This window comes from Photinus pyralis, unplaced genomic scaffold (assembly GCF_008802855.1).
Source record: "Photinus pyralis isolate 1611_PpyrPB1 unplaced genomic scaffold, Ppyr1.3 Ppyr1.4_LG5, whole genome shotgun sequence".
In the NCBI taxonomy this organism is placed as follows: Eukaryota; Metazoa; Arthropoda; class Insecta; order Coleoptera; family Lampyridae; genus Photinus; species Photinus pyralis.
In genome coordinates, this window is record NW_022170596.1 from 1,706,068 (window position 1) to 1,729,433 (window position 23,366).

General features: G+C 37.1%; 3 protein-coding genes across 4 annotated transcripts; all 3 read right to left on the reverse strand.

Moving 5' to 3' along the window:
- Nucleotides 1-1,401: 1,401 nt before the first annotated feature.
- On the reverse strand, nucleotides 1,402-4,992 carry LOC116170359 (choline-phosphate cytidylyltransferase A-like). Its single transcript, XM_031486696.1, has 3 exons — nucleotides 4,688-4,992; nucleotides 2,704-2,929; nucleotides 1,402-2,651 (listed from the first exon to the last, which is right to left on the reverse strand). The coding sequence occupies exons 1-3, from the start codon at nucleotides 4,724-4,726 to the stop codon at nucleotides 1,858-1,860; spliced, it is 1,059 nt and encodes a 352-aa protein (XP_031342556.1). The 5' UTR covers nucleotides 4,727-4,992; the 3' UTR covers nucleotides 1,402-1,857.
- A 3,064-nt stretch (nucleotides 4,993-8,056) lies between these two features.
- Nucleotides 8,057-14,898, reverse strand: LOC116170360 (choline-phosphate cytidylyltransferase B-like). Its single transcript, XM_031486697.1, has 4 exons — nucleotides 14,542-14,898; nucleotides 14,209-14,327; nucleotides 10,097-10,322; nucleotides 8,057-8,914 (listed from the first exon to the last, which is right to left on the reverse strand). Exons 1-4 carry the CDS (start codon nucleotides 14,546-14,548, stop codon nucleotides 8,217-8,219), a joined length of 1,050 nt encoding a protein of 349 aa, XP_031342557.1. The 5' UTR covers nucleotides 14,549-14,898; the 3' UTR covers nucleotides 8,057-8,216.
- Nucleotides 14,899-20,506: 5,608 nt separating this feature from the next.
- LOC116170361 (serine protease inhibitor 88Ea-like) lies at nucleotides 20,507-23,306 on the reverse strand. 2 transcript variants are annotated; one of them, XM_031486699.1, is made up of 5 exons: nucleotides 23,152-23,306; nucleotides 22,810-23,101; nucleotides 22,216-22,645; nucleotides 21,938-22,167; nucleotides 20,507-20,874 (listed from the first exon to the last, which is right to left on the reverse strand). In XM_031486699.1, exons 2-5 carry the CDS (start codon nucleotides 23,098-23,100, stop codon nucleotides 20,593-20,595), a joined length of 1,233 nt encoding a protein of 410 aa, XP_031342559.1. In that variant the 5' UTR covers nucleotide 23,101; nucleotides 23,152-23,306; the 3' UTR covers nucleotides 20,507-20,592. The 2 variants fall into 2 exon arrangements, with proteins under 2 accessions (XP_031342559.1, XP_031342558.1); XM_031486698.1 differs by lacking the exon at nucleotides 20,507-20,874 and adding an exon at nucleotides 21,433-21,859 and having other exon boundaries at nucleotides 23,152-23,305.
- Nucleotides 23,307-23,366: the final 60 nt, after the last annotated feature.

A 23,366-nucleotide genomic window follows, 5' to 3' on the forward strand; every position in this document is an offset into this window, starting at 1 on the left:
AAAGCACCATTCCCTTACTAGAGCCCGTCTAGTGTGTTACTGGGATAACGTTTTTTTTTCACGGCGACCCGTTGTTCTGTAAACGCTTCTGTAACATAAATTTAATTACGCGATTTATTTACAATTAATTATTAATACGAGCGCGAACTTTACTACTAATTGTTTCGACATCGATGTTGAAACGCCCATTAAACACCTTTCAGTTTGTTTATTATTATTATTACATAATTCGTAACATAATTAATACTTATATAACAAATGCGAAGTTTCTAGAAAACGGAACACGTTCTCAGGAGTTTAGAAGGTGTATCATATTTCCAGAAAAAAATGCGTCGCATCGGCTTTAATTCCTTATTGTCGGTGACTGGTCTTTTATCGACTTAATTGGTGGCGCCTGCTGGTCTGGGATTCTTGCTACCATTGCAACTTCAAACAGAAAATTTGGACGCACCCTGTAGCTGTACCTACTAACATAGAAACGGTCAGTCGTTTTCAATCGCAATTCTTCTTAGTCCATTATACTTTTTTAAACTTGAAATTTCGACTTTCAAATAAGAAGACTGTGACGATACTAAGAAGGATTGCGAAGAAATGAAAGGCAAATGACACGTATAGAAGACTAATGGTGTCATATGAATCGTGGTAGCACCTATATATATAGCTTGTGGTGGAGATGGTAGCAAGGAAAGAATTTGAAGGTGGTAAGCCAAGGGAATGTTGCTAACATGCCCCTATTGGTGCCAAAGTACCAGTGTTTTACGAATCTACATGCTCTCTTTTGCCTCCAAGCGCGTAAATTTAACGTCGAAGTTGAGATTTAATATGTTATATTCGTAATTCCATGGAAATGTCACTTGACAATAAATATAAATTCGGTTAAAAAAGATAATGCACCGACCAATCAGTGGCTTGTTGCAAAAGCAGAAGAAAAGTCGGTAGGTGCAAAATCCAAATCCAGTAAAGCCTATTATAAAGAATATGAAAGTTGTTTTCGTGGTTGAATAAGAAGCATCTTACGAACAAGCTTCAACCAAAGGATAGTGTACAATCCAAAGAAATCTTTTGCATTGTATCTTTTAAAAACTATCTCTGTGTAACGTATCTATCAGTTAACAGGAATTGACGAAGCCATAATTTAACCGAATTAACCAGGTTGGTACAAATTACCATGGCAACAATTGTAACCATTGCAAAATTTACTAACCAAGTTCCGTTTGAATTATAAGGCCCCTAATGTCAAGGTAAATAAATATGTGGTTATTTTTAATAATAATAATTTAAAAGTACATAATTCGATTGTAGTAGCGTGCAAAAAACAGTGTAGGTACATACCACAAAATAAAGACACACGATAAAAATAACATAAAAATAGTTAGAAGATGGTAGAGACAAGGACGTAACTGTTTTTAAAAATTATATTTAACAAGCTCAACAAATAATTTCTATAAAACTAGTATACTCCCATATAGATTTTTGTTACATTTTAAATTTTGGCGTTACAATTACATCGTGACTGATCCTTTACTCGCTTTTCTATAAATAAATAATACAAAAATGTAGAAATATATAAACACTGCAATACATGAGACTTTAAAAAAGTGTTCGTGTAAAATGGGTGACAAAAATTCACTCTGCAAATAACTACCCCACTATATTATTGGTACTAAAAGTGAAAAAATATGTGGTTCACTCAATCTAACACAATGAATATATAAAAACAAATAAATAATTTTTACATCACCGATTTTCATCACAAGCATATAGTCACTACCTACATTCCATGCAATACCCAACTGGTTCTCGTTTATTTTTGGTTTTAATTTTATTAAGCGTAATACAGTTCTAATCACTAGTCGTTTACTTAGGCAAGTCATCTTCGTCGTCACTAAAATCATTGTTATAATACTTATGGATAGACGAAGGTCGACTATTAGAAGGAGATGGGCTTTCATACCTTGACGTTTTCCTTGGAGGCTGCATGGATTCGTCAATGTCACTAGACTCACCGCCGTTCATGGAGTGGTTCGATACGGGCGACCCCTCTCGCGTAGGGGAGCTCGGCGGGCTCAGCGCGTTCATTATCCTATCCTTGGATTCGTTCCAAATATTTGTCAAACGCTCCTTGCCAAAGAGCAGCAGGAAGTTTTCAATAAAATCCCTAGATTTCTCCTCCCACTTGGCGATTATGTCGTCCTTACGCTCGCCTATCGAATCGATCACCTTTTTCCCTTTGTCTTTCAGTTCGTGCATTTTATTTTGCAATTTAATCTTTTTCTCGCTTAAATACGAGATGTTTAAGTCCTTGGCCGAGTAACCTCGCGCCAAGTTGCGCCGCACGTAAACGTCGTAATCGCGAACGATTCGCGCGACAATATCCGACGTGGAAACGCCTTCGGTCCTTTGCGTTGCGGCGAACATCCCTTTCGCCTTCCACGGCGCGTAGACGTCGTTGCAATCGTCGGTGCCGTACGGTATATCGTCGTGCGCGATAAAGTCGATCTTATGCCTCGCGAGGTATTCCTCGTCGATTTCCCACGGCGCGTCCCTCACCAGCTCGTCGACGTAACGGCAATGCTTGACGGCCTCGTACCGCTCGTCCTCGTTCATCACAGTTTTACCTTTTCTACTGTGCGTATCGTAATCGTTACACACTGCAAACAAAGAAGTTTAACTCGGCTCAAAACGGATCGCTCACCGAATTACCGCCGACTATCAGGTATACGTTCGGAAAGAGGCTTTTCGCCTGCATTAGCTGGCGAGCGTGACCCTGATGGAACAGGTCGTAGATTCCGTCCGCGTAAACTCGGACGGGACGGCCTGCGTTGCCACTTTTCGCCATGTCCAAGGTGATTCGTTTGCTGTAGTCGCATTGGTGTAGGATCCTTATGGCGATCGGGTCGTCACTGAAGGGGGCTGATGTACAGATTGACTAAAACAAATACAAAACTAGTATTCGGTTGTTAATAGCAAATGATTATCGCGTTTCGCAAGTGGCAACACGGTGCCATTTTTCGCCCCACATTATCTCGAAGGGGTTTTAAATGCTGGCGTGGATTTTAATTTATCCCATATTTTAAGGAGAACTCTGAAATGGGATTTTGAAAATAAAGCAGACTATAAGTCTTGCCCCTAAATTCATAGAAAGTCGACTTTTAATTACAAAATAATGGGTGTTCTGGGCCCTCCCCGAGCCTTTGCCTCCCTGTGATTATTTATTTTTTCAAATGTCTCAAAGATGAAATTCTAAAAATTAAATATTCTTCTCAAATAAAACTTTAATAAAATAAAACCATTAATTAGTCTAGAATCAAAAAATATATAAAAAAAATTCCAGTGAAAAAAAACAAAAAGAGCATTCAAATGAAAAAAAGTATTCCAGATTTTGACAAAAACATTTTGATTCCAATGTAATTCCGAAATGATTTAAAAAAGCCACATTCCGGAATAAAACACAAATCAACTAAAAAACGCGATTCCAATGTGATTTCGGACTTATTTTTAAAAAAGCCACATTTAATTAGTCACTTGGTTTAAATTACTAGATTGGGTTTTTTGAATTTTCCTAACCAGCACGAAATAAATGACACAAAAAAAAAACATTAAACTAATACAGATTGGTTGTACTAATACAAAAAAAAATTCGTGTTATAGAGGAAAACATTAACATTAGTATTAATTGAGAAGCACTGTTTAGCCAGCTAAGAGTGAATCTCGTTTCACAAGATTTTTAATTTTCCTTTTAAATGGTTGCAGAGGTAGCAACCGATAAACATGTGGAACCTTGTTGTACAAAAAGGCAGACAGGTAACAGGAAAAATATATAGTAGGTTGGATTGGTAGACCTCTGGCGGAGACCCCGCCCACTTAAAAATAAACCAAATAAAACCAAAATAAATTGTATATTTATTTATTTATTTTTTTGCCTTTATTTTTGGGTGTATTTGAGTATATCATGTATAATATGCATATCAAAACCTCAAATTGTTGGAATCTTACTTTCCACTCAGCTACACGAAAAAGGTCTTATCAATGCAAGGGTTGCGGAATTATTATGAACGGAATTTTTTTTGCAAAAATGAGTTTTTTCGCTAGGTAAATGAAATTTTAATAAATAATAATTTATTGGACACAAAATATCAACATAACAAGAAGAATAAAGGAGAAAGAAAAAAATACACACAAAAGGCGAAGTTCAGGTATGGAAAACTCCTTATCTGCTCTTATTTATAAGGCAAGCCTAAACAGATGCCAGGTCGAAAAAGTTCAAGACCCACTGAGCTAAACGCTGAAAGTTTTTACGTGAAAGTGCTAGTGAACATTAAGCTTTAGTTCAATAAGACTACAATACAGGGAAAGGACAAACCTGGAGGAAATTGTAGAAAAATATTAAAATTTTGAGGGTATCGAGAAATTCTGGGGGAAAAAATTTTAAGCGACCAAGAGAAAACTCTGGAACGACATAAGGAAACAACAGAGATAATAGGGCCACTTCAGAAAACTAGAGGATTAGCTTGACATAATTTCAGGGCAATAGCAGAGGTCCTAAATTTGACCTTTGTGGTACACCCATCACGAAAATTTACTACTATTCCCAGTAGGGATGGTTTCCTATCAAATTTTTGGGCTTGATGCCCACGTACGAAATTTCTTTTTTTATTATGCGCATAAAATTAGCGGATTGACGCACCTGAAGATCCTTCACTATGTCACTCACGTGAATTTCCATTTACACTTAAACAATGCATTTACATAGTCACACTAAAACTAAATTCAATCTCAACTATCAATGACGGAAATCAATAAACCTGCCAATTATTAAATGAAGGTCGCCATATCACAGCATTAAACGCATTGTTTTGTGACACGTTTTAATAATTTTCGTCGCAAATCCCAAAGGAACAATTGGTCCCCCAATTAACCGTAATTTTTTGGGTAAATCCAAAAGTGTCTCATCATTAGGCAAATTTATTTTATTACTAGATCGCAAAAATGTAATGCGTCATAAAATAGGCCAAGCTAATTGACATTATACTGTAATTTGTTTCCTATTAGAGGCCACAATTGGATACCTACCGCAATTCCACGAATAATTGAATTTATACCTACATAACATTTATCAAACATCCGTCAATTAATCGTTATTGGACCACAAAATTATTTATAACAAAAAAATTGTGCGCAATTTTGCAAACAAGAAATATTACAGTTTCAAAAGTACATCAAAAACATATACCCACTGTGTGTCATATGTTCACTTTTTGACCCCAACTCCAATAGGATTAGGGACCCAAAAGAACAAGTTTCAAAAAGCTAAGACCCTCCCTTCGGGTGTTATAGTGCGCTCAGATGGATTTCAACAAAGTTTCGCTTCCATGGGTGACGCTAAAAAATGCAAGAATTCAAAATGTTTTATTTGGGAATTACATTCCGAAAGTCCCAAAATTGAGTATTTTTCTCAGCAAACAGGACCCCTATAATCTATGTTCGAGTCTGATGTAATTCCGGAAAGATTAAAAAGCTACATTCCGATGCATTCCGGAATAAAATACAAACTAAGTAAAAAACCGCGATTCCGATGGAATTCCGGAATGAGTAAAAAGTCACATTCCTATGCATTCCGGAATAAAATACAAATTAAATTAAAAAAACGCGATTCCGATGTAATTCCAGAATGATGTTAAAAAATCCACATTCAGATGCATTCCGCAAGAAAAAAGAATTTAAAAATAAAAAAGGCAATTTCAATGTTAATTCCAGAATGATTTTGAAAAAAGCCACATTCCAGAATAATCCAAAAATTCAAGCCATAAATTAATTATAAAAAACGCGATTACAATGTAATTTCGGAATGTTTATAAAATAGTCACATTTTGATGCACTCCGGAATGATTTAAAACGGCCACATTCCGATGACATCCGGAATTAAAAAAATTAAAATTAAAAAAGGCGATTCCAATGTAATTCCGGAAAGATTAAAAAGTCACATTCCGATGCATTCAGGAATAAAATACAAATCAAGTTCCGATGTCATTCCAGAATGATGTTAAAAAATCGACATTCAGATGCATTTCGTAAGAAAAAAGAATTTAAAATTAAAAAAGGCAATTTCAATATAATTCCAGAATGATTATTTAAAAAGCCACATTCCAGAATAATTCAAAAATTCAAGCCATAAATTAATTAAAAAACGCGATTCCAATGTAATTTCGGAATGATTATAAAATAGTCACATTTTGATGCACTCCGGAATGATTTAAAACGGCCACATTCCTCTGCATTCCGGAATTTAAAAAATTAAAATTAAAAAAGGCGATTCCAATGTAATTCCGGAGATTTTTAAAAAATCCACAATCCGGAATTTAAAAAAATTAAAATTCTAATGTAACTCCGGAATGGCAAAAAAGCCACATTCCGGAATTTTAAAAAAACATTCCGATGTGTTCCAGAATCAAAAAATATATAAAAAACATTCCAGTGAAAAAAAAACAAAAGAGCATTCAGATGAAAAAAAGTATTCCGGATTTTGGCAAAAACATTTCGACTCCAATGTAATTCCGAAATGATTTAAAAAAGCCACATTCCGGAATAAAATATAAATTAACTAAAAAACGCTATCACGATGCGATTTCGGAATGATTTAAAAAAAAGTCACATTCCGATGCACTCTGAAAGTTAAAAAAATTTATGAAAAAAAGCGATTCCGATATAATTCCAAAGTGATTTAAAAAAAGCCACACTCCGTAATACAAAAAATTAAAAAGACGATTCCATTGTAATTCCGGAATGATAAAAAGCCACATGCCGGAATAAAAAAAAATTAAAAAAAACGATTCCATTTCCCGAATTTTTAAAAAAGCTGCGTTACGTAATAAAAAATTAAAAAAGGCGATTCCGATGTGATTTCGAAATGATTCTAAAAAAAGCCACATTCGGATGCACTCCGAAAGTTAAAAAAATTTATGAAAAAAGCGATTCCGATATAATTCCAGAATGATTTAAAAAAAGCCACACTCCGTAATACAAAAAATTAAAAAGGTGATTCCATTGTAATTCCAGAATGATAAAAAGCCACATTCCGGAGTCAAAAAAAAATTTAAAAAAGCGATTCCAACTCCCGAATTTTTAAAAAAGCTGCGGTACGTAACAAAAAAATTAAAAAAGGCGATTCCAATGTAATTCCGGAATGACAAAAAAGCAACATTCCGGAATAATTTTTTAAAAAGCCACATTCCGTAATAACAAAATGAAAAAGGCCGGCTCGTGTGGCGCAGTTCAGTTGAAACTGGACTGTGGTGCTAGGGTCCCTGGTTCGAATCCGGGTTCGGGCATGGATATTTGTAAATGTATAGTGGGTTGGGTTGGTAGAGCAGCCTTGGCTGAAACCCCGCCCACTCAAAAATAAAGGCAAAATAAATAAATAAATAAAAAGGCGATTCCATTGTAATTCCGGAATGATAAAAAGCCACATTCCGGAATCAAAAAAAATTAAAAATTCCGGAATTTTTAAAAAAAAGCTGCGTCACGTAATAAAAAAATTAAAAAAGGCGATTCCAATGTAATTCCGGAATGATAAAAAAGCAACATTCCGGAATAATTTTAAAAAAGTCACATTCCATAATAAAAAAATTACTAACGGCGATTCCAATGTAATTCTGGAATGTCACATTCCGGAATTTTAAAAAAACACACTGATGACAGGCAGTTAAGGTATGTTAAACATGAAAACATCACATTTTATTACAGTTTGCTAAGGCAGCTGTACCAGGGGGTGTTCAATTAAGAGGTGTACAGGTACACTACCCCTTATTCTCTTTTTAGAGGTGACAAATTATTAAACAACATGTTCGCATGTAATTTACAAAGGATTAAGGGGAGATTTACAAGGGAAATACAAAATAAAACAATTGCATTTAAAAGGATATGTAAATAATAACAGAAACAAAAATTTCAAACATAGTTTCACCGACGGACAGTCGAAAATATACCTGAAAATTGTGCAAGGTCTCTTCTGGCTACCAAATGCAAAGGGGGCGGGTTCATGAACAGCAAACAAAACTCCCTCACATCTTTAGACTTTATTCAGTACGCTAAATTCTCATAAATATGGCAACACTGCCAGACGCCTGATAAATTCTCCAATTAAGAAGTATGGAACTGAAACCCTAACCTTCAGCGCTATTTATTAACGTTCATTAACAACGCATAATTAAATGTAGTTAAGAATAAATTCGTGCTCGTTTCGCCTTCGGAGCAACTTTATACTCTTCATCTTCTGAAATATCGCCATTAACAGAACTATCCGTGCTATTCCCCGGCGATCCGGGCGGACTGAATGCGTTTAAAATTTTATTCTTCGACTCCTTCCAAATATTCGTCAATTTCTCTTTGCCGAACCGCCCGAGGAAGCTTTCGACGAAATCCTTGGATTTTTCTTCCCATTTCGAGATCATATCGTCCGTCCTCTCGCCGATGCTGCCGATGACGTTCTTCCCCTTGTCTCTCAGTTCGTGCATTTTTCGTTTGAATCGAATTCGCTTCTCCTTCAGGTAGGAGATATTTAAATCCTTCGCCGAGTAACCGCGCTCGAGATTGCGCCGCGCGTACTCGTCGTAATCGCGAACTATACGCGCGACGATCTCCGACGTGGAAACGCCTTCAGTTCGGTTCGTCGCCAGAAACATGCCTTTCGCCTTTAAGGTCGCGTAGATGTCGGAGGTGTCGCCGCACGCGTACGGCAAATCGTCGTGCGCGACGAAATCGATCTTGTGCGCCTCTAAGAAGTCGTCCGTGACCACCCAGGGGGCGTCTCTGACGACCTCGTCGACGTATCGACAGTGGCGCACCGCTTCGTACCTTTCATTTTCGTTGAGAACGGTTAGCCCTTTCAGCTTGTGTAGCATGTCATCGCTGCAAACTGAAAACAAAATGTTAACGGTTTGTTACTTATGTGTTCATACCAGCAGAGAATTTTCTATCATCACTTATAGCAGAGATACACTGAAAATCACAGAAGAAAAACTTAATTTAAAAAAAAACAATTTCAATTCAATATAGTGTAGCTTTTTTATTTAAAAAAATATTAAATAACCCAATTATGGCTAATTGACAATTTGACGGTCAATTAGAAATATCTGCCTTGCCAATTAGCACTAATTGACGCATCATATTAATTATCTAATGAGAGACAGTTCATGCTACAGTGACTCTAGAGAGACAGTGGCGACAATAATAGCTCAGCCGCCATGTTGCATCGAAAATTCAAATTAAAAGTAGGCAATACACAATACACGTATGACGTGTTGCGTATGCTACAATATTAAAACGTGATATTAATTAAGAAGTAGACATAGGGATTTATGTGCATTTCCCTATACCTACTTTTAAATTACATTTCTTCTGAAGGGCACCTAATTTTATGCAACCAAAATAACTTCTTAAAACAAATGAAGATCTGGCTATCATATTAATTATATTTTAATCCTTAAAACTGTTACCGGCACTACACCAATTGACAATATCAATTTTTTCTTCGCACACGAACGATAATAAAAATACAGAAGCCAAAGCAACAATATTCAAATTAAATACTATGCCGATCTCCGAAGAGTGTATTATTTCCTAACCGCCTAATCTTCTTAAACCCTTTTTCTTCTGCTCCACGTCTGAAAAATCGGAAATGACCTGAAATTTCCCTTCCTCGCCCCTCACAAAAACGATTTGTTTGCTATACCATCATTGTAACTAATCAATTGAATTATTGTTCAAGTTAATTAATTAATGCACCGACTAAAATTTGGAATTATATGATATACCAATTTGTTAATTATAAATTATCCATCAGAGTTCTGTAAAAAATTAATTAACCCTAATAGTCACGTTCCATTTATCAATTGTAATAAAATGATTAATTAATTCATACTAATTATCCCTTAGTTCTAATGGGACAGATAAATGTGTCACATTGACAGATATGTTAATTGGTGCTAATTACCCCATGCATCACTAAATTAGTTTCAATTAGAAAATTTCAAATAACCTGGTCAACTGGCAGTGCTATAGTGCGGTAAAATTCTTTGCCTCGCTATGTTCCCCTTACCTCCGACTATCAAGTACGCATTTGGGCACAGATTCTTGGCCTGCTGCAGTTGTTTGGCGTGGCCCTCGTGAAATAGATCGTAGGCGCCGTCCGCATAGATGCGTACAGCGCGCGGAGCTCTGCCGCTCACCGCGATCTCTTTTGTTATTTTAAGTTTGTAGTTGCAGGCGTTTAGCAACTTAATCGCCTCCGGTTCGTCGCTGAACGGCGCTTGTTGATAGACAGACTGAAACGTAAAAGGAAGAATAACAAATTCGTATTTGGTAAACGAGGGGGAAACCACTTGTACAGTCAGTGTTGTCTTTTACATAGTTGCGGTTTTAACAATCCCTACTGTCAAACGTCAGTACAGTTTGTTCAAATTTGTGGCGAGAGCTCTATTCGTTCGAATACAAAAATATTTAAATGAAGCTACAAAATCAACTCTAGCTCTGAAACATTTAATTTGCGGATTTTTTGTTTCTTTTCAAGAGTACTATAGCCAGCTAAAATATTCGACCTTCTTTTAGACACACCCCGTATATTCAAGTTTTGAAAAAAAAATAAATCATATTTGGCTCAATTCGACCACTTGACCAAGTATTGCGTTCAGTAGGCTGGCATATCACTTGGCAAGGTGTCTATAGATTTTCAGAATCTTTTTTTTGTTAAAATAGCCATCAAATGAGGGTAATTTTTTTTTGCGCATCAGTAAAATGTATTTTCATGGTTTTGTAAATATCCGTCAAATATTTGAGAAGATACATAGTGTAAAAATGCAGACCCCAAATAGTTTTATTTCTTTGGACACCCTGTATATAATAATTTTTGATAGTGAAATAGTCACCATTTAATATGAACAAGAGCATTTTGCGTACTACAAGTATTTAATATTTTCCGAAGCGCAAATACTCAGATAAATATTTATTTAAATAATTGACTTCGAATTGTGACCATTTAATCCCAATTTTTCTGCGAAAGTTACATCCACATAATTTTATATTCTTGACGATTTTTATTTTTTACTCTTATTTTTGGTGAATGTTTTGTGCCCATTTCCATTTTTTTTCTAATTTATCCTTATACAGGGTGAAAAAAAAAATGTTTAGGACAAATGTTGTAGTATAGGGTAGGGATTTTATAAATGTTTTACTTTCAAAAATCGATGGTGGTTGTTTGAAATTTTTGATCGATCGCTATTTTATTATTTAAAAAATAATTGTAAATACAAATGTTTTAGAGAGCTAAAAATTTTTGTTTTCTTTCAATAGTCCTTAACATAAGGGAGTTTAGATTTTTCGGAAAACAAAAGAACGCCAATAACTTCGAACCAGGGCACTAAATCAAAAATTGGAACTAAGAAAAGTTGTAATGACTTAGTATTAACACCCTGTATAGCACCATAAATCCAAATTTTGTAAAAAATTTTCAGAAATATTTTTTTTGGAATTTCTCTTGAATTAAGAACTATATTCCGCATAGTTGGCCCAAAGATCCTTGCGGACAACACTTAATTTGCTTGTGAATGCATGAAATTTACTTTTTAACAGAGTTTTCCGGCCACTGAGGTAATTGTTTATTATTGACTTTCCTCGTAGTTCTTATGTTTTAATTCGCATAACATTATTTATCTTATCATGTCCCGGAACTTTCTTATCTTTTTGTTTAAATATAGAATTTTAAATTTCGCTGTATGTAATATTTGAACTCTAGAATTTAGAATTTTGGTTTTTGAATTCTGTTCCTTCTTTGAAGCTATCCACTTGTATTAAATTCGTGACTAAACATTATGCAGTAGGTAGCCATGTCTTACTCATCGCTCCATCTCTGTCCCACACTGGACAGTGTCTTAAACCCTAGCCATAACAGATACAAAGTATAGGCGGAGACCGAATCGAATGCTGATTTGTAAGTAAAAACAGGAAAAAAACAAAATTTGCTGATGTTTTGTTTTAATTATGTCCCCTTCAGTTGTATCCAGAAATCTAGTTTTTGGATCAACTTTATACAGAACTGCATTCTTCATTTTGTATTGCGAAAGTGCTTGTCATTATAAACAAAATACATGTGTCGCAATAATTACTAAATGCTACCATACTAAAATTGACAATAAAGCAAAATTTACACAAAAAATAAGGTGGCTATGAAACAAAAGCAAATGTCGGACTACTAAGTGTGCCGAATTACCGCACGCCTATTGTTATTCCATTTCAAAAAAATCCAAAAAATCATCCCAATTAATCCTGTTTCAAAAAAAGAAATCCAAGGAGACAAAAATCCCACGCATTCCAATTAATTCCATTAAAAAAAAACCAAAAGAGCAGGAAGATCCTACCCATTCCAATTAATTCCATTTCCAAAAAAAAAGGACAGGGGACGATGGTCACATTCCATAACCAAAAAAAATCATTGTTAAAAAAGCGCTGTTTTGCAATTTCAACATAACCTAACGGCGCGGGGACGCACCGACGATAGGATGGGCCGTGTAAAGGGACACAAAAAAAAATTAAATTAAAAAAAAATTTCTCGAAAAATTTAATATTAAAATAAAATAAAAATTGACCAACAGAAATCTCTTTCATTGTTTTGCATTTTCAGATTAACCTGAGAAATCGCCGTGAGGACGCATCAATGATAAGATGACCGTGTAACCGGAATATCTTTAAACATCACGTTTTATTATTAATAATAATAATAATAATAACCTGGTGTTAACACCCGTCTACTGATATAACTCCACAAAAGTGAGGAAAAAATAATAAAACTGCCTTTATTGTTCAAAAAATAGAAGAAACATTTATGCCACTACATCCAAATTAAAGGCAAAGTTCAGTACTGCAGTCTGCTCTTCCACTTAACCTTATTAAAGGAAAAAAAACTAAACAATAAAAAACAAAATATTCTTAAACGAGGTGTATGCTTAAAACCATTAGCACTTATGCCACACCAAAAATTAAAAATATTAATTATTATGTATTATACTACCCTTCATTCTTCTAACTTCTACGTACATGGATTTTTTCAGAAAGAATGCATGTTCGTATTCAAAAAATGAAGGTGATGATGGTTTCAAAAAACCAAAACGTTGCACTTAAAATCTAATCGTGCCAGGTTGTAGGGGAGAAGTTGGACTGAAAAAGTATCTCTTTAAAAAAACAAACGGTTTCTTCGTTATCTTGATAATTATTTATGAGCTAAATGCAAGAAAAAACAAATTTTATAAACTACAAAAAAACAATCTTTATTTGGATAGCCCTTGGCCTCGCCCAAAACAACACAGATCTATTAACTTATTTAAACAAAAAATTATTTTAAATCCAATGTTTTTGTTTATTTTTATTTGTTTTTCTTATTTTATGGATAACTTGATTTCCCAAATTGTATATAGAAATCCAATAAAACCATTGCAGATATGTAGGTATCGGACCTTATTAATGAAACTACAATATACAGGGCGTCCCATTTAAAAAAATTTATCTTTTCAGCCCCCTACTTTTAAAAATATGCAAATTTTTATGCTACCTACCATATTATCGTACAAAAGCATAACTCGACAAATCCTTCGTTGACTCACCCATAATAAATTTTGTTTGTACAGTCCATAGTCTTTGTACCAGTATATGTAAGTTAAGTGGTATTCCCCTCGTTGGCATATTAGCGAGAAGCTCGGAAAAACTGGCACAGTGAGATTAGCGACATGCATAACAAGCAAACCGGTTTAAACCGATGTAGAGGTCAAAGCCAACGAAATTTGGTAAAGTTCGTTCACGGAACTCCACATCGAAAGTAGCACAAACAGAACGTATAGAAAGAGAAGAAATTAAAGCGAACAGAACGAAACTAAAAGAAACGATCAAGCAAATATTGTGCTACATTACCTTAAATCTGCTGGGCTTATACTGCTATGGTCAGAACACAATATGGCACGATTAACACTTTGTAATATAATGCGCCCCCAATTTATTTAACATAAGCAATGAATAAACCTGTAAAGCGTGGTATCCCCTGAGATAGACGAAAAGGTAAGCGAAGTTTATCATTGGTAGACTATCTAGATTAGTTCAAGGCCGAATAAATTAATATCGGCCGCTTTTCAGTACCCCAATTTCTTCAAATAATAAAATGTAACATACCATAATGGGCTGCATTTTCGTACGGCTTTCGTAGATGTTGTCCTCGGACCGGCTTCTGGTACGCTTCCGTGACATGATTACTGACGGATTAGTTTCGGTCCCACCTGATGTATGAAAATCTAAAATGCAGATAAGCGATAATATCTTCGGAAAGGACTCTTATCGAAATGTAAATATTATTACGTAAATTTCTGTCTAGTTGACATTTAAATGTTTGCACCCCCAAAATCACATAACCTCAAAATATTGTTAGCCAATCACTTTTTTTGTGAGACCACAGCAGGATTCAAAATTAACCCCCCAAAAAACACACACAAACAGGACCGTACTTACCTAACATACTGCGAGGAACATAAATACAAAAATATAGAGCCCCGATTCTTCTGCAAAAGCTCACTACGTCAGGACTCGGAAGGCGAAATGAACTGGCTGAACGTGGTCGCCCTCGCCGTCGCCAATAAAGTTAAACGTGGCGCAAACGTCACCTTCACAACTCATCGCGAATTATACAAACATAACGGACATATTCTCGCATCCTTTATTTACAACAATCACATTCAATTTTCACACATTTTTATTGATTTTCTCGTGGGGTTATGCAGGTGTGTGGCTATGTGTCACAGCCACGTGACGCGTGACGTTAAATCGTATGATTGCGCGTCGTGGCGGACGTCACGTCAGACAAGATAGCTTTCCACTTCAGACAGGCTCCAGGTAAATTTTATCGATAGCGCCCACACGTGGGCAGGTTCGGACTACTTAATTAAGCATGTAGGTAATTCCCTAACCAATTACGGTACCTACTAATTAAGTTTGTTCCCGTGACATAGGAATTTCAATTATGATATTAAGTGGGGAAATTTATTATAACTTCCCAGTTGCATTGGTCCTTGGCAACTGTAAATAAAACAATACCTTGACCTTGTTTTATAAAATACGTAGTAATTTTAATAGAATGGGTGTAATCTTAATTGGTCTATTACAAATGTCCTATAAAATAAAGATAAGGTATCTGCGTTATCTTGAATCTGGACCAATTTGTAGAAGATTTGCAACGTGTCCATTTGTAAAGAAAGTGTTCTTGTTTTTTTCAATACACAGAATAAATAGTACGCTCAGAATTTTAAGGGCCCTTCTTTTATCAATAAGCAACTATGTAGGCAACCCAACATACACTTGAGCGAAAGACAACGACGGACTTGTGTAAATGATTATAAATGGGAATTCTCCATCAAATTGGATAATAAATATAGTAATAGCATTTATAACTAAATTCAATTATAATAGCACCAAAGTGGTGCAAGTTGTCCGTATTGTGGTGATATGCCCCTACGGTTAGGCAGCACACCTTATATCTTAAAGAATGACTACGGGAAAAAATAAATAATAAGGCGTCGAGACGAATACAGAAAAGCGTCGTGGAACAGGCATCGAGAAGGCTCGAAAGAGGCGTTGCGAGAATTAGAAGCGTCGAGAAAGTCTTAAGGAGGCGTCGAAGAGGCTCAAAAGGAGCGTAAAGAGTAAAATCTGACGTCGAGAAGAAAGTTTAAATATGACGCTGACAAGACAAGCGTCAAGAAGGCTTCCGAATAATCCCGAAGAAGACCTTCGAAACGGCTGGGAAGTGGCGGAAAGGAGGTACGAAGTAGGTGCGAAGACGATAAGACTAAAAAACGGAGTCAAGGAAGCTCGCAAGCGGTGACGAGAAGGCTCGAAGGAGATGCCACGAAAGCTAAAAGAAGATTTCGAGACTTGAGAGAATGCGTTCGGTGTCGAAGAAGGGGTCGGGACAGTTAGAAAGGAGACGTCGCGAAAGCTAGAAAGTGATGGTGTAAGGACTCGAAGAAGGCGTGAACAGAGCTCCAGGCGTCACGACGCTACACAAGCGTTGAGACGTCGATAAGCCTCGAAGGATGCGGCCAAAAAGTTCGAAGGCGAAGTTGAGAATGCACGAAGACAGCGTGGGGAAATGCAGAAAGGGGAGGCGTGAAATAGACAGCATCGACAAGGCTAGAAACAGAGAAAGATAAAAGACGTCGAGAAAACTTAAAAACGAAGATGACGGGGAAAAGGTTCGAAAGACGCGTCGAGAAAACTCGAAGGGAGCGTCGTAAGAGCTAGGAGGGGGGTTGAAAGTAGACGTCGATCAGATTCTAAAGGTGCATCGACAAGGCTCGAAGGAGGTGTTTAGAAAACTCAGAAAGGCTATTAATGAGAAGGTTCAAAAGAAAAAGGTCAACGTGTTTCAATGTCCATTAACCTAGCAGAGCAAGGTCAGCAGAACACAATCAAACATATTGCATAATTAGGTGCCCTATCCCCGAATTAAATGCTCCTTTTTTTAAATTATTACATGTTCTGCCAGGTTCATATGAACTCACCAGAGCACTACCTTAAAAACCCAAGAAAATGAAAAGTGAACTAACTATAATTAGGTGCAAATTAGGTGCCCTATCCCCGAATTAAATGCTCCTTTTTTTTAAATTACTACATGTTCTGCCGCAGGTTCATATGAACTCAGTCACTACCTTAAAAACCCAAGAAAATGAAAAGTGAACTAACTATAATTAGGTGCAAATTAGGTGCTAATTAAGTGCCCTATTCCCGAATTACATGCTCCTTTTTTTTAAACTATGACATGTTCTGCCAGGTTCATATGAACTCAGCAGAGCACTACCTTAAAAACCCAAGAAAATGAAAAGTGAACTAACTATAATTAGGTGCTAATTAAGTGTCCTATTCCCGAATTAAATGCTCCTTTTTTTAATTATGTAACAATTTAAAAAAAAAGGAGCATTTAATTCGGGAATAGGACACTTAATTAGCACCTAATTATGCAATATGTTTGATTGTGTTCTGCTGACCTTACTCTGCTAGGTTCATGGACATCGTGTTTCATTCCTCCGACACCCCGAGGGATACCGAAGGCGGGATGCTAAGGGTTTTCTGGCCCTCTTCAGCCAGACATCGGGATAACGGAAGTCGTAAGAGCTTGGATATTGTAAGCCATCCTACACGTGAGATGAACCTAAGGATGCTGGAAGGGGAGGCGACTCCCATGTCCGACCAAGATGCTTTTGGGCAAAATGTGCAACGGGTTAGCGATAGCTGCAAAATCCCACTCTTGATTGGTATAGTGTGCAGTGCTCAGAAAGTATGCCCACGAGTAACCTCAGGTTCTTTCTTGCTAGCCCTGTGCAAAAACGCGCCAGGCTACGGGGTGGTCCTTTGAAGGCTTCTCTCGCATGGCGCCTATCTAGTATCTAACATCATTTTCCACTTAGTAAACCCTGCGCTGGGCCTTGGTGTATTGAGTTATTAAGTTGTTTGCAGTTGCAACTGTAAGTGGAAAAGCTGGTTCGTTTTGGTGTTAAAGTCTTTGGAATTGCTACTGCGACAATAACAATATAAGTAGTATAAATGTAATTCACTATAAAATAACCGCAATAAAAAAAAGGTCTTTTCTTATGTCCCAAAGTACCTCATATTTCTCATACATATTTCAAATAGTAAGTAAGTGTTACTTTCACTAGATGGTTAGTTTTCTGCAATCATTTCCATAGACACAGCATTGTCATATGTTGTGAACGTCATTTTATATCGTACTTCGCGTCTCATTTAAAATAAGAATGACAGATGTCATTGGAATTCATAATCATCTGTTTTACTTTATCTACCCTCACGGTTAAAGAGCCTACTTATTCAAACCTATTAAAATGTCAATTTATTATCTACTATAAAAAATAGTACATTATATACCATAGGTAGAGAAGTCTAGTATTATTGCCTTAGCACCAAAATTACATCCGGAGGCGCTTACCCAAGCTACAGGTAATTTTACAGTAACCAAGCTGTTTTTGTCGGGTTGATGGACAAGGGGTCGATGTATAATACACCATTCTTCGATTACATAGCATCAAATTTACCGGTTATTAGTCTAGACATATCATCATACCCATACCCCAGCGTATAGTAGCCTCTATCATCGGCCACTGTCATTGAGGCGACAGAGGATGCTGTTTACAAGCTCCACAGTAAGTGGTGGTAGCTAGCACCCCACCTTGGGGGCAGCCTCTTACTACTGTGCACCTTAGTATGCACAAAGTAGGCGAGGGTTTCCATAAAGGGATGGGAAGAGTGGGACAAACACAAAATGAAGAAAGAAAGCAGACGTGTGCACTGAAGGTGGAGGAAGAATCAGAGATTAGTACATGCAGCCAAGAGAAAGAGAAGGAGGAAATAGACAGGGTGGCACGGAGAGGACAACAAAAAGGAAGGGGGAAACAAGAAAGAAGACAGATCTGGGCAGTATTCGATTTTGTAAATACTTTTTAGTATTCAAATACTTTGTAATTAAATACTTTTATGGAAGCAGTATTTGTATTTGTAACTCAAATACTTTCGCAAATTTTTAGTATTCGAATACTTAGCAAAGTATTTGAATACTTTTAAGTTAGGTACCTATTCAAATATTTGAGAACTATTTAGAAATTTTTAGGGGAAGTTTCCATTATCACAAAATCAAATATAAAAATCTGATACAACTGAATACAGAACGATCCTGGAGTGAAACTTTTTGACCCGATAGTCTACGTAACATAAAAACATAGACACCTTTCTTATATCCTTAAGACCATGTACTTATATCAATTTTCAAAGCGATCGCACGTTTCTAAACATGTAATCATGCACACGGACAGACGGGCGGACAAAAAAGGATCTGTTTCAAAATCGCTAGAATTAATTTCAGAAAGGTGTACGTGTCATGTGCACGACGTACGATCGCTTTGAAAACTGGTACACGTATTCTTAAGGATATAACTGACATAAGACAGGTTCTGGTACCCCCTATATAACAATATAATAACAATAATACGCTTTTACTCCGCTTAAATTTGTTTATAATAGAAATATAAAAAAAGCTAACCTCAGCTCAGGAAAAGGGACTACATTCAGTGCATAAAACGCTGTTCTTCCATGTTAGTTGCCTCCATACAAAGTATAACTTGACATTTTTTAAGTAGTATTAAGACTTTTATCTAGTACTATTTTAAATTTTTAATGTATTTGAGTGACAAGTATTTGAATACTTTTCAAATTAATCTAATAAAATACTTTTCAAAGTATTCGAATACTTTTTATAGTATTTGAATATCTTTGATAGTAATAGAATACTTGTGAAAGTATTCGAATACATTCTAAAGTATTTGAATACTTATTTTTGAAAGTATTTGAATACTTTTCAAAGTATCTGTATTTAGTATTTGCTTGTGTTGGACGTAAAAGTATTTAGTATTGAAATGCTTTTGATTTGTCTAAAGTATTTACTATTCAAATACTTTTTGAAAGTATTCTGCCCAGCTCTGAAAGAAGGAAATGAGATCAAAGCTGGATGCAGGCATCGGAAATTAATGGACAGGGGAGAGGCTATCATCATGAAGAAGTACAGCTCCTTCTAATGCAGATATTCCAGTGGCCAAAAGGGTGCATCTCCACCACCTTTCGGGTCGGACAACACTCAGTTAGCCGCCCTCCACCCCACAACCACCCCGATCCACTACATTGTTTGGCATATGTCGGGGCCCAACGCAGTGGCAACAAAAGCGGTGGAGATGCACCCCTGTTACTTCCTACAAGGGACACATCCCCACGACAGTTGACTAAATTCTGGGAGAGGCGGCTATGCCAAAGTTAAAAGTGTCAATCTTCCGGGGACCACTATTTCGAAGGGACCGTCATGGTTAGACACGTATGCGTAATTTATGATATTTTGCGAGATAATAATCTTTTTTTTTTAGTATTTTAAGTAGTGAAATAAGAATAAATAAACAAAAATTCTATTTATTGAAGATATTTTATAACGAATGTGATCTATTGGAATATTGTGGCGCCACCTGTTAGCCGTTTATCTAACCTAGGTAGAGTGACGCGTCAACGGAATTTTTACTCGGTTTGAACGCTTCGTGTGGTTTTTTTGAAAATTTTGCAAATTACGTTAATCAAACTTCGTTTTCGTGTGATTTTAACCGTGGTTTGTGATTTTAAAGTCATAATTTTGCTATATTTTCGAAAAACTGTGTGTGATGTTGTTTTGGCGGAGAGGCAAAGGGATTACATCGCGCCAAAGACATCCTCATGGTCAAATACCAAGTACGTAATTTGTTTAATAGAAATAATCCATTTTATTAACAATTCCTCGTTTTAGATACAGCCATCGGTTACTCGGATGGCTAATTTGATTCCGATGGCCCAGAGATTTCGGTGAGTCATACCTTCTTTTTCAATTCAACATTGCATGCAAAGTTGTCAATTGTATTTAATTGGGGGGGGTAAATGGTAATACAATTTCAAATAAATAAATAACTAAGTACCTATAACGAAAAGCTAATACGGTCTCCTAAATATGCCCGTAAACAAAATCGCTTGCTCGACCTTACTGTATATAAGATAAACGAACGGATGATTACAATTAAATATCGCCGGCTCCAAAGGTCTGCTCGACCTAAACGTAAAAAGCACCGTGGCCGCCGCCGCTTTCGTACCCTCCTCCGTAACCTCGATCCTCGCCTTGTGCAGTCCCCGTCCCAGCGACACCTTCTCGTCGGTCAGCACCGAGAAATTCGCCGTCGACTGGAACAAATCTCCGACGCCGATCTTTTCGAGTACCTACAAAGGCGGCTCGATTAGAAACGGCTGCTATAGTTAAAAGAACCGACACCTCAAAAGTGTTAATAGGAAAGTTTATTTATTTACAATCTTACAGGCTTAAATAAATTATAACAGTAGAGTGAGAGAAAAAGAAAATTAGTTCTCCTAAAAGGCCAACGTGATATGTTGCATTTCTAATGGGTTGATCCTAGTGATGTAAACATTTTCAAATTTCCCGCGAAATTCAAGTACTTTCCAGCAGTGGGGGAAGTATAAAAAAAAATGCCTAAAAAACATTCCGATTCGTGTTTGTTTTTGTTTTTTATATTATAATATATTTTATATATACTATTATTAATATCGTAATATCTCTGTTTATTATATTTTATATTATTGAGTTTTCTTCGCAATAAAAATAATTTAAAATTACCATTTGCGCATTTATTTTCTTTTTCTACTGAAAAATTCTGAATTTTCGCTTAGCATTAACAAAATAACCAAATAACATAAAAAAATTACTCTTATTTTTAATTTTTTTTGTTAATTAAATTACTAGTAGAAAAAATGTTTTGTGTGTGGTGTCGTTGGAAACGAGACATTTTTCAAAAAAATCAAAAAATTTTACATCACTAGTTGATCCACTCACCGAGCTATAACCATTTAAAAAAAAAAATGTGTTGGCCCCTTAGGAAGCGTATAGAAAAACGGAAGACTATTCAGGTCGTCTATATACACCCATAAACAGTATCGTGTGCATCATTTTATTGTAGATCACGAACACGAAGGGTCTATCGCATTTAAACTCGATCGGCACCTCGGGACGCGAGCTCAGCATCCTCCAGGAGAAGATGGCGGTGGCGGCCGCTGCCCTGGTGCCCTCCTCGTTAATCTCGATTTTCGCCTTGTGTATGCCGGCGCCGACCGACAGGTCGCGCCGTCCCGTTAGCGCGCTGAAGTCGGCGACTTGTTCGAAGAAATTTTGAACGCCCAGCGTTCCGAGGATCTACACAGTGAGTGCGATAGAGGTCGGAAATAAGCGGTGCGAGAGTTAAGAGCTTAAGGGGGGTAGAAGGGGGCTTACCGGTGTCAGTTCGACGGTGTGCTCCAACCGGAACTTCGGCAGGGAGACCTTGACCTGTCGGGCGATCATCGACTCGTTGACGACGCTTCGGAAGGTGTCGAGCGTGAGCCGTTTGAGCACGGTCTCTACGCCGTCCTCCTTTGAGAACGGGGGGAGGAGGATGTACATGCTGATGTCGTCACCTTCGTAGGGCATCTCGAGAATGTGGGCCATTAGTGTTTCGGAGACATCTGTAATGTGGGGTACAGCTAGGGGCGGAGCTTAATTTTAGGTATTACCGTAGTTGAAGCCGGTTTCGATGTGCATCATGTCGACGATAATCTGTTTCGAGGGCGATATGAAGAAGACCTCCGGTTTCGTATCCTTCGGGTCAAATTTGCTTTCCCATTGGCCCTTGAAGTAGGCGGCGTTTACAAGCACCAGGTTCGTGGCGGCGTCGATCGTTCCGGCGGGGAGCAAGTCCTTGATCATGTCGTGCGTGTGTTGCTCGACCCAGGCGTTTATTTCGGTTCGCGCCCTTTCCGGATTGGACTTGAAGTCCTTTTGGAACAGCTCCTCGGCGAAGACGTTGGTGACGCAGTCGCGCAATCTAATTTGTTGGGCCACGTAAATGCGATTGGCGTTTGTGAACTCGTACGAACTGTTGAGGGCGCGCATGGTGGTGGTGAATCGGTCCAACTTGTAGGCGCTGAACAAATCCGCTTTGTCCTGGAAGATTCAAATTTAGTACGCGCGTCCGCCGATAGATGTCGCCAAATTCAAATGTAATCGGTTCGAGCGTATCTGTTTAGGATACATTTTCAGATAACCTTCTTAGTAATTGGAATAAAAACAGGCGACATATTTATTACACAACTCAATGACGCGCTTACCTGACTAGAATCCAGTCTAAGAGTCTTTCTCAGGAATTTCTCCGTGTGATGGGACGAAAGAAAGTACGCGATTAACAATGCGTGATACGTAGAATACGGCGAGAAGAAAATGTTTCCGCTCGGAGTGACTTTGTTAATCGCCTGCAGAAGCGCCAACGAGAACTCCTGCTGTCCAGAGTACAGCAGGAGACGTCCTGAGGGATGCGGCGGTTTTAGATCGTTGTGCGTCAGACATTGTTGATAACTCGATCGCAAGAGAATCGAACAGAACAACACTAAAGCGATCTTCATCCTGTAAACGAAACGACACTTTGTGAACGTACGCACACGTTACCGTTTTACTTGCGACTAAAAGCTCAACAGAGAGAAAGCGGTAACCTAAAAACGGACACTTTCACGAGAATGCAGAAGAGTCAATGACGAGCCGTGACGTTATTAAACTTTCTGGCCTTTACGTCAATGATATGTACTTCGCATTCAATATCAATCGCTGTAAAAATGACGACACGGAAAATCCTAACTTTTGTTATACATCATGATGCAGAAATACGCGTATA